Below are 12,206 nucleotides of genomic sequence, written 5' to 3'. Positions count from 1 at the left end.
CCCACCGTAAGACAGGCACACCGCAAAACATGCCCAGCGTAAGACATGCGTAAGTTGCAGCCAATATTAGCCAATTATTTAAGGAGCCAATAATGGCTGCGGCGCAGTTACACTCAATATTTCAAGTCACTTAGTCGGCGTCAGTGGAATATATTGGCGGCTGATGAGTGGCCGGTCGTTGCGCGCCCATAATGACGTCATCGGCTGGTTTGTATTGAAATTAATGCTATGAGGTATGTGGGGCGTATAGTGTGTGTGCATAAATGGAAGAAAAAAGTGGAATTGAGGTATGAGGTGTATGCGTAATGATGAAAATATCACATTCTGTTTACAAAAGAATCGTTTCTCCATCTATATGCAACCGACACGCCTGCTCAGAGCTCATGTTGGCCGAAAAATATTCGCATTTGCACGAGTCTCGGCTCACGAAATTTTGCAAGAATTTGCGTTTGTGCTTCAGAAGGAATCCTACAGCGTACAGGACCTCAGTTTTCCAGTTGTTAACGAAGATGACAGTCTGGCATGATGGCGTGAGAACTCACGTTAGCGTCACGCACGCTCCAACTCCGGTATAGGAACACAAATATGTCATCTAATATGCAACATATTTATGTAGTTCGCTTTGGCGAATATTAATTCATATCACTTTACGTGTGTTGAATCAAAATAAGCAATTTCAGCCGAAAAGCATTCAAAGTAAGTCAAGATTCAGAATGGACGTTACTATTGAGATACCATTGAACTCCAAACATTTCTGTGCTAGTTATTAGTCACAATCATTTTTCTAGATTTCTGAATTAGATAATTACAACTCTTATTTGTTTCAATTATTTCTCAAGGTTTCTGAACTAGTTAATGTGAATATATCTTACTTCCAAAGATTTCCCCACATTTCTAGAGTAGTTAATTAAAACCCATCTAAGCTAAAATTATTACCCACTATTACTAGTGTTGTGGGCCGCCTCGACGCACTCGTAACAGATTGTTGTGTTACTTCGGTAGAGCACATTTGTTGGGATTGTTTTTTCTGGCTCTGACATAAGAAATTACTGAAGGTTGAATAAAAATGTTACTGACTATATATGTTTTATTTCTCTGTCTCGAAAGCTACTATAGCAGGAAATGATAGTAGAGTTTAGTTTGATATTAATATTTAATAAACCGAAGGATATCATATACATTTAGGAGTTAACATCGACAATGAGTTGAAATTTTCTAAGCATATTGAAGGTCAAGTTAATAAAGCCAATAAACGACTTGGACTGATCAGACGCTCTTTCGAGTTCCTAGATTTAGAAACGATGAAGCTGTTGTTTGTTGCTGTCGTGCGCTCGAACCTGGAGTTTGGAAACGTCGTATGGTCACCGAAATTTGAAAAGGACAGAAATTTAATAGAGAGTGTTCAAAGACGCGCAACAAGAATAGTTCCGGGCTTGAAAGGCAAGTCCTATGAGGAAAGATTAAAGATTATGAAGCTTCCAAGCCTCAGTTATTGACGTCTGCGTGGGGACCTCATTGAAGTATACAAGTATACTCATGATTTATACGAGGTCCCAGAAGGATTACTAGAATTTGAAACAAGAACCAACACCAGAGGCCACGGCTATAAACTAAAAAAACAGCGTTGGAACACATCCATGCGACAACATTTCTTCTCGCTTCGAGTCACCGACATGTGGAACAGCCTCCCTGATAGCATCGTTGACGCTCCGAGTATGAACATCTTCAAAAACAGACTAGACGAAGTTAATCGTCAGTTATGGAAAGATCGGGTTCCAAAGGCCGGATCCCTTGTGAATCAAGTCACGAAAAGTTCAAGAATCGGCAACAGGCCATGGGCCTATTTCTTCAACGCCGACACTTCTATTCTATTCTATTCTATTCTATTCATGCATACAGGCTCCAGCGTAACGTCGCTGAGCGTCAGCTAACGAGGCAACATCGAACCAACAGAATGAAATTCCGGCAATACATTAGCTTATATTCATAACAATAGTACAATAAAATAGTATTGTTACATCATTGACACATTTATTGTAGCCCCAAATTGCATTATGTCGCCATAACCATATCTATGTTTGAGAGCACGCACGAATAGTGATTCCGGAATTACGACCGGGAGCTTACTTCACTGCATCACGCATATACGAACGAAATGTATCACTTTAGCTATACAGGACTAGGTGATTATATCAAATATTATATTTCCATTCTCTTACGGACTAGATTGTTATTAGAAGACATTGTACCTGTGATAATTTCCAGCCGTATATGGAACTCGTGAACTACCTTAAATTTCCCTTTAAAATTTATTCCATCATTTCTGGACTAGTTATTTATACCCCATTTAGCTTGAGTCATTCCCACCTACAAATTCATGCTGGTCATGAAAATTGCATCGGGGTATGCGTGATATTTCGCGGGGTATTAGGTTGGAATTTTTTTCTCTTAAACTCGATATTTATTTAGCCGCCCGATTTCAAAAGGCATGTCAGCTTTCATCGCTTCCGCGTCAAAAAAAAAAAAAAAAAAAAAAAAATTTTTTCTCGCTCAAATTCTCTCAAATTCGGGCCGGGTGTTCGACGGTCGCGAATTATTTGTGGTTTATATCCGTGATAATTTAATTAGTTATGATTTAGTTCCGTGATAATTGCGATAATTATCGCGATAATAATCCACTGCGAGGCGTTGTGATAGAGAAGTTCGCGGCGGCGTAGCGCCGAGCATCTAATTATCGTAGCATTAAATTACACTATCAAAGTGCGGCAAAATCAGACAACTATTATAAGATACTAGTTACGTCATAGCTATAATCACTATTATTAATTATTATAACATACTTATAATGATTAGTATTGCTACTGAAGCTGTTGACGAAATGAATGAATATACTTTATCAGAAGAGGAATCATTAAAAAATATATACATTTAATTTAATGTTTTATTTATTATGTTATATAACCGGAGAAAAATTATTGAAAATGATACAAAAAGTTATTTTGATAATTATAATAATATTAGAAATTTAACATAGTACAAAATTATTTAAATAATTTAAATCTAATCGAATTTAGATAGAATTCGACATTTATAATAATTCAAGCACGCAAACCAAAGATCTATTCGAGTAGCCATGATATTCATGTAAAAACTGTACTCATAATCTCCTATTTTAATTGGATAATAAATAAACGAATCAATAATTTTTAATTCCAAAAAAGTGTTTCCAAAAAAAAAAAAGCATTTCCATACAAGCATTCACACCGTGGGCTTGACAGGTGTTTGCACGGCTGGTGTGAATACTGCTATAGAAATGCATTAAAAGAATATTGGACTGGACCGTTATTAGCACGTGTCCGGCTTTATTGGACGGCAATTTAAGGGCACACTATGCTAATTGCTACGCTAACCGCGTCTCCCTTTCTGCAGGCGTCGGAACGCTTATTTAGCAACACGCACCACACGTCATCATTTCTATGCATACAACACGCACCACACACCACATTCTATCATTTCAATGCACACAACACTCACCACACACCACACGTCATCATTTCAATGCATACAACACGCACCACACACCACACGTCATCATTTCAATGCATACAACACTCATCACACACCACATTCTATCATTTCAATGCATACAACACTCACCACACACCACACGTCATCATTTCAATGCATACAACACGCACCACACACCACACGTCATCATTTCAATGCATACAACACGTACCACACACACCACATACACACCACACGTCATCATTTCAATGCATACAACACGCACCACACACCACATGTCATCATTTCAATGCATACAACGCGCACTACACACCACATTCTATCATTTTAATTCAACAGTTGATGGCTTGAGAGCTTATTGAATCCCAGCGACAGCTGTGCCTTTAACGCTATTTAAAAGTGACTAAATGTTATGAAATTGATATAAAATCTTGAAATTTACTCGCATTGAATGCCAAATCTATGTTAGATTGCACCTGAACTTCTCCTCTCTTGGACTTCAGCGCCCACGGATTTTCGGGCTCGCCCAAGAAGACTCTCCAACCCTTTTTAAAATATTTAACTGCTGCATTGCTGGAAATAAAACAAATTACGATAATATTGTAACCTCATTTTTTTCCTCAAACTCGAGTACATTTCCTTTGGATCTGTACAATGGATGACAATAAATTTTTTTTTCTGTTGAATGATCTGATTTGTTAACAAGCTGTTGAATGTATTTTGATTTATCTAGATTCCAGATAAATTTCAAAAACTTTTGACTATTATCGTATAATTTCAGAGCCTAATTTCTGTTCACGTTTAAAATAAACTTTATGAATGTTACATTGTAATTTTTAAGAATTCGACAATTTCGTTTTGCAATCGAATATTTGGTTAACTATTCAGAATTTCATTAGGACTGGCCATTACGTTATGCGCATTAAAGCTTGAATTGTACTGATTAATTAATTTTTGTGTTCAATTTTTAATTGTCGCCTTCTAATCAACGCAAAACCATTTTCAAACTTGTGTTTTTGAGCAGTGCAGCGGCGTTCTCCCACTTCAATGTTTCACAGTCACGCATCTCTCTTTGAACTAACATTTTATCAGCGTTTTCCAATTTCAACGTTCAGTGTTACACAGTTTCAGCTCTCAGCGTTCAGCGTTGCAGAGTTTCAGCTTTCAGCGTTCAGTGTTGCAGAGTTTCAGCGTTGCAGCAAATCAGCGGTTGCTGTTATGGTGTTACGGGCGCTATAGACGAGGCGCTAATGGCATCATTACGACGTGTTACGACGCACATCAATATTCCTTAACAACTCTGTAACAGAACAAGCCTCGAACCATCCCCTGTTGCATCGCTCTAAAGAATGAGTTATGTTAAATATTGTGCCATATTAGCAGCCGGTTGTTCAATATCAGCAATGCGCTGGAAAAGTTCCAGGAATTCAATTCTCGCTGGTGTGATTACGTACAATGAAATAATTACCAACATGACCGCAGGTTATTTATTACGCGAATAATCATGCATTTATATTGTATAAATAATTCTGGATATACAACGACTGCCGCTAAAATTGTCTGAGCTAAAGCTTGCCAGGTACAAAAATAGACTATAGGAGCTGACAGAGACAATTGTTAGGACAACTGATAGACAAAAAAAAACTGGGTGAGGCAAAGTTGACAGTAACGAAGATTCACTGAGAGAAGAAGTGATTGAAAAAGGATTGACTGGTCAAAGCCAGGCAGACATACAGACCGACAGAGACATGGACTGACTTAGAAAAAGATTAGTAAAGATAAAGGTCGCAAGAGACGGAAATTTATTGAAGCAAAAGTTATTTCAAACTAAGATCCACGAGTCAAAAAATTAAACAAAGATAGACTCAAGCGATGATTTACAGGAAATATCTGTCGGAGACAGAGGCCGGCAGAGACTGTGGCCTTGACAGAGACGTTGCGCTAGACAGAGACGCTCGACTGCTACATTTTACCCGAGTTTTCAAGTCTTTAATTCCGAGGCGAGAATGAGCGATTAGCCGCGGCATGCGCGACTATAACATTAGAGATAACAGTGACAACAACAGCAGCAGGGACAACAGTGACAACAGCAACAACAGGGACAACAGTGATAACAACAGCAGCAGGGACAACAATGACAACAACAACAGCAGGGACAACAGTGACAACAACAACAGCAGCAGGGACAACAGCGACAACAACAGCAGCAGGGACAACAATGACAACAACAACAGCAGGGACAACAGTGACAACAACAGCAGCAGGGACAACAATGACAACAACAACAGCAGGGACAACAGTGACAACAGCAGCAGCAGGGACAACAATGACAACAACAACAGCAGGGACAACAGCGACAACAACAACAGCAGGGACAACAGCAACAACAACAACAGCAGGGACAATAGCGACAACAACAACAGCAGGGATAACAGTGGCAACAACAGCAGGGACAACAGCGACAACAACAGTAGCAGGGACAACAGCGACAACAACAGCAGCAGGGACAACAGTGGCAACAACAACAGCAGGGACAATAGCGACAACAACAGCAGGGACAACAGCGACAATAACAGCAGGGACAACAGCGACAACAACAGCAGGGACAACAGTGGCAACAACAGCAGCAGAAACAACAGCGACAACAATGGTGATAACAACAGCCGCAGACCAATAGCGATAACAATTACGGCAACAACAGCACCTGCAACAATAGCAATGACGATAACATTCGATAACACCGAATTTACACTCATCATTACCTCCCCTCCTCATTAATTACTCTCATCATTAGTTATGCCCTCATCATTACCTACCCTCATCATATCTCACCCTCATCATTAATTACTCTCATCAACACTTACCATATTTATGGTTACCTACTTCATCCATATTTATCCTCATCATTAATTACCTTCATCATTACTTGCCCTCATCATTAATTACCTTCATCAATACTTACCCCTCATCTTTACTTACCCTCGTCACTACTTACCTCATCATTACTCTCCCTCATCATTACTTACTCTCATCATTACTTGCCCTCATCATCAATTACTTCATCACTACTTACCCTCATTATTACTTACCCTCACTATTACTTACCCTCGTTATTACTTACCCTCATTATTACTAACCCTCATCACTATTCACCATCATAATTATTTACATTCATCAATACTCACTATCATCATTATTTACTCCCATCAATAACGCCGAATTAATAACATCATTACTTGTCAATGATGTATGACTAAACATTTATCACATAATGTAAGGTGGCGGTTGTGATGTCTACCCTACATCATGTATTGCGCAGCTGAATATTATGTGCTACGCTTTATATGTGTGGGTTAAATCAACATCAGACATGATACAATCAGCCTATTTTTGGGTCCGTTAATGGGGTCCATTAAGTGACTTTTACGGCGCTGCCGGTCGGGGAAGAAGCGCCCGCAATATTTCTGCCGCAATTGCCTTCTTGGCAATACATTAACCTACACGCGCCATTGCGTCGTGATCGGGGGGCTTTGGAGGGGGGGTGTAATGGAGGGGGCATCATACCCCCATTCACGACCCCTGCCCCCTGCACGACTAAGGCCCCCTGCACGGCCCCTGCCCCTGCACGACCCCTGCCCCTGTCTCTTATACACATCTAGATGTGTATAAGAGACAGGGGACATCAGTGGCAACAACAGCAGCAGGGACAACAGTGACAACAACAACAGCAGGGACAACAGTGACAACAACAGCAGGGACAACAGCGACAACAACAGCAGCAGGGACAACAGCGACAACAACAGCAGCAGGGACAACAGTGACAACAACAACAGCAGGGACAACAGCGACAACAACAGCAGGGACAACAGCGACAACAACAGTAGCAGGGACAACAGCGACAACAACAGCAGCTGTCTCTTATACACATCTAGATGTGTATAAGAGACAGCCCCTGACCCCTGCACGACCTTGACCCCTGCACGACCCCTGACCCCTGCACGACTAAGGCCCCAACTCATCACTGGCATTAAATTCGGAACACCCTTCCTCCCCCTCCCCGCTCCTCAAATATCCCCAAAATTAAGCCATCATGCGACCAAAACTCCAGCATCGTCGCCAGTATTTTTGATCTCGTCCCGCACTCGTCAACGAGATGACGACGACGAGTTTTAATATCGCCGCCGGTATCACAATCACCAATCTTGAGTTTTTTGGATGATGAAAAAAATGATTGGCCAGCGTCAGGGCGGGCCGGTCGCTCATCAGGGTTCAAAGCTCCCAGCTCTGCTGCTCTGATGAAGCGCTCGAGATAGCAGGGAGGTAGGGGGGGAAACATTGTGAATTAATGGAAAATATTTGTTTGATGCATATCCTGTTAAATAATGGAAGATATTTGTTAGGGGAATATCTTGTTAAACAGTGGAAGATATTTGTTTCATGAATATCCTGTTAAATAATGGAAGATATTTGTTGGGGGGAAATATCCCCAAAATTGTGTGCTTTGACGAAATTGAATTCAGCAAAATTTTGTTCATAATTAACAAGAATGAACAGTTTTTGTTAATTTTATTCGTTCAATTATTATAATAAAAATTGACCATTTTTGGGGTTTACACATTACGTAACGGGCACAATAATGTGTGTGCATGGCAAGTAATGTGTGTGCATGTCAAGTAATGTGTATGTATGGCAAGTAATGTGTGTGCATGTCAAGTAATGTGTATGCATGTCAAGTAATGTGTATGTATGGCAAGTAATGTGTAAGCATGTCAAGTAATGTGTAAGCATGGCAAGTAATGTGTATGTATGGCAAGTAATGTGTAAGTTAATGTGTAAGCATGTCAAGTAATGTGTAAGCATGGCAAGTAATGTGTAAGCATGTCAAGTAATGTGTAAGCATGTCAAGTAATGTGTAAGCACGCCAAGTAATGTGTATGCATGTCAAGTAATGTGTAAGCATGGCAAGTAATGTGTAAGCATGTCAAGTAATGTGTAAGCACGCCAAGTAATGTGTATGCATGTCAAGTAATGTGTAAGCATGTCAAGTAAAATTTAAGAGCGCAAAAATAAAGCCAATTGCAAATATCCGATTTAACTTATAACTATTATTGAAGTTAACTAAGAGGAGCAAACAGACGAGACATCGCTGCAGCCGCTGCTTCGCACGCTACCAGCTTTTCATTCTAAGCTGCGTATAATAATCGTCTTTAGCTCAATTAATATTAAATCTCATGAATATTATTATTATCACTCATTACATTATATCATCCGTTATTAATGATTCACTCAACCACATGGATGCAATGTTTCCTCACTAATATATTTGCATATATGTCATTTGTCTTGTGCATTGATTACGTAAAGGTAAATGATCAAGAATTTAGAGATGAAGAAAACAAAATAACAAAAAACGTTATTAACTATTAATCATTTCTGGAGACCAGCTCCATAATCATTTCAAAAACTTCAAGGATGCTCACTAAGAAAATCTTCAGGTCAAAAACTCATAAATTAAAAAATACTTTGATATGGTCTCCGTTTGAGAATGTGCAGCGATCAAATATTTTCAAATCCGATGCACCATAGGGAGGCCTAATATCTTAATGAACTTATATAAAATGAACATTTTATATATAAAAATATAAAAGTCTCTTTTCTAGCTTGTTCTTAAATCCCTCTCAGGCACAGGTAGTCAGTGTGTGGGCACTGCACCACAATATATTCTACCCTGCATGGTGTTCGGCCAATCTGATGTAGGAATTACGCGACGTACGCTGATATATACGTAACTATATATGCGCAGTATATAAGTAACAAATGGACTCGGGAACAAACAAGAAGTGTATCAGGTTAGGAATTATTAGCCAAGAATACATGTTAGTAAACATCTGGAAATTATTTTTGTTGAATAAAATATCATATTTCTCTGAAATTGGTTGCAACGCGGGACTAGGTATGTCAAAGTGCTGCGAATATCTGTTACATGTATATTAACAATTTCAGGAAACTGTTCAACTGAAGCAAAGACTTTTTTATTTTTCATTTATAACGTAGGTACCCTGAATTTATTTATATAATTTTGACCATTGAACAATGATACAGAAAAGTTCAAGGTAAAGCATCATAAAAGAGATCATCACACGATGATTTATGATAGAGTTCACTTTGTTGTAACTTCACTGTAATCATTAATTTACACGTAAGAATACAATAACAATACAAGGAGACAATATAGGCAGGGACAGCCGAGATGAAAAACTAATGGAGGACAGAAATGCGGACAAGAGGAGTCCAAGGAGGCCACGATGAGGCCAGAAGGGTGGCACGCGTAGAACACATGAGGTCCTCAATTATGGCGTAAGTATTGCGTAAGAAGGAGAGTCTGGAGGGGAGTCACGCGGAGGGCAGCAAAAGAAGGAGTTACGTGGAGTGCAGCAAAGGAGGGAGTTATGAGGAGTGCAGCAAAGGAGGGAGTTATGAGGAGTGCAGCAAAGGAGGGAGTTATGAGGAGTGCAGCAAAGGAGGGAGTTACGAGGAGTGCAGCAAAGGAAGGAGTTACGTGGAGTGCAGCAAAGGAGGGAGTTATGAGGAGTGCAGCAAAGGAGGGAGTTACGTGGAGTGCAGCAAAGGAGGGAGTTACGAGGAGTGCAGCAAAGGAAGGAGTTACGTGGAGTGCAGCAAAGGAGGGAGTTACGTGGAGTGCAGCAAAAGAGGGAGTTATGAGGCGTGCAGCAATAAGGAGGGAGTTACGTGGAGGGCAACAAAGGAGGGAGTTACGAGGAGGGCAACAAAGGAGGGGTCACATGAGTGCCTCTCATGTCACTGACAGCGATAACGCGCCTCCCAGGCTGTGTTCCCAGGCCTCAGATAACGCGGACGTCCTCGTCACATGAAAACAAGACGATGGTTGTGCGTGACGACGCTGTTCCCTTTAAATGGCCTTGGGTAATATATTGTCCTGACCAAAGATTTCCAGGACACGTCGTGGGGACAAAATTTATTACGACACAACTGGCTTCAGTGAAGACGATACAATAAATTGAAACGACTTTCAATACATTCTTGATTCAAGCTAAAATAACGATAAGACTTTGGAGGGCAATTATTTTAAATATCAAATGAAGATTATAATTAATAAATTAATTGTTCAGCGTATTATCAAAGCACCGTATATGAAATGCCTAATATTTTTAATAAGGTCTGTGGTCAGGGTTGCATGACAGAAGTCATGTCTCGTGATGAAGATATAGGAGGGTTGCAGCTGACATTACACAGAGAGTTGTTTTCGATCTTTTCTTGTTACTGATATGTCGGTGCATTGACGTATACCTCTGAATGTCTTGGCTGCGAACAGCACAATTAATACAGTTAATAATCTGTTTACTCCTACGACACTTAGTTAGCGGCATAATTGTTTAATGTCGTATTAAGCTAAAAAATACATACAATGGCAAAAATTGTATTCTGTTTATGTTCTTGCAAAGTTGCTAGTTAAATTCGTTAAAGACTGAACTAATCATTAAATCATCAGTAAATTTCACAAATGAATTTTGAATATAGGATGATTTATTTGTATATTTGTAGATGTAATTGAAAAATGTTAAAAATGTTAATTTTGAGTTAAGTAACATAAAAGTGAAATTGAATATACGGGTTCAAATTCATATTCATTATGGTTACCGATGGCCAACCAGCATCCCGATCGCCGATAAATCGGCCATGTTTTCTACCATTGACTCACAATTTCTCCCCCTGCCCCCCCCACCTTATGGTTCTTCACCTACCCTCTGGTCACATGCTAACGTTAACCTTGGAAATGATTTTTAAAGAGGAGGGGTCACCTGAGTGCCTCAGGTCGAAATTAAAACACGTAACATCTTTTCTAACAATAAACAGTACATTAATAAAACAATTGCGAAACATAAAAAGGCATGCCTAACTACCATAAAAATTAAACTCAAACCATACCTTACCATACCTTACTATGGAAAGCTATAAAAAGATCTGGTTTCAAAGGCCGGATCCCTTGTGAATCAAGTCACGAAAAGTTCAAGAATCGGCAACAGGCCATGGGCCTATGTCTTCAACGCCGACACTTCTATTCTATTCTATTCTATTCTATATATAGTCCACCTAACTCAATACGGCAGTTAAATGTTGACGACATTCAGAGCTGTGTCGGTATTGAGTATATGCTATATGCTATATGCTATATAGTATATAAAACATATAGCATTTAGCATATCAAATAGCAGATAGCATATATCATATAGCATATAACACATAGCATATTACATACATTATATAGCATATACCATATAGCATATTTTATATAGCATATAGCATTTAGCAAATACCTTAACTATCCAGCAGCATTAGTTTTAACACTAGCAATAATTACAAGGATGGTTCGTGCATTTCAATTTAAAAAAAATCGGGTGCATATCTCTGTTTATTGTTGTTATTTACTGATGACAATTCAACGCATGCATGATTTTATTGGCTGTTGACACTACAATCAATTCTTAGTGCGCAGTAGGGCCGGCGCCTCCATGGAAAAGTAAAAGTTTGGAGTGGCGGTGCAGCTGTACAGTTCTTATTATATCGCTGTTTACGAGAGCTTATCGATGCAGCGTGAGAGCAGATGCAGCAGTTGCTGCAGCAATATAAGTCTGTAT

General features: G+C 39.5%; 1 protein-coding gene across 1 annotated transcript; it reads left to right on the top strand.

Moving 5' to 3' along the window:
* The first annotated feature begins 525 nt into the window (after positions 1-525).
* Positions 526-10,354, top strand: LOC108682472 (GATA zinc finger domain-containing protein 4-like). The gene is made up of 3 exons (XM_018171636.1): positions 526-530; positions 5,925-6,178; positions 9,891-10,354. The coding sequence occupies exons 1-3, from the start codon at positions 526-528 to the stop codon at positions 10,352-10,354; spliced, it is 723 nt and encodes a 240-aa protein (XP_018027125.1).
* Positions 10,355-12,206: the final 1,852 nt, after the last annotated feature.

The sequence above is a fragment of the Hyalella azteca genome, unplaced genomic scaffold (genome assembly GCF_000764305.2).
Source record: "Hyalella azteca isolate HAZT.00-mixed unplaced genomic scaffold, Hazt_2.0.2 contig510, whole genome shotgun sequence".
In the NCBI taxonomy this organism is placed as follows: domain Eukaryota; kingdom Metazoa; phylum Arthropoda; class Malacostraca; order Amphipoda; family Hyalellidae; genus Hyalella; species Hyalella azteca.
This window is presented reverse-complemented; position numbering and strand designations above follow the sequence as displayed.

Coding starts and splice junctions, on each gene's coding strand:
- LOC108682472 (XM_018171636.1), top strand. Junction 6,179..9,890: donor AAACAACAGCGACAACAATG/GTGATAACAACA, acceptor TTATGGCGTAAG/TATTGCGTAAGAAGGAGAGT.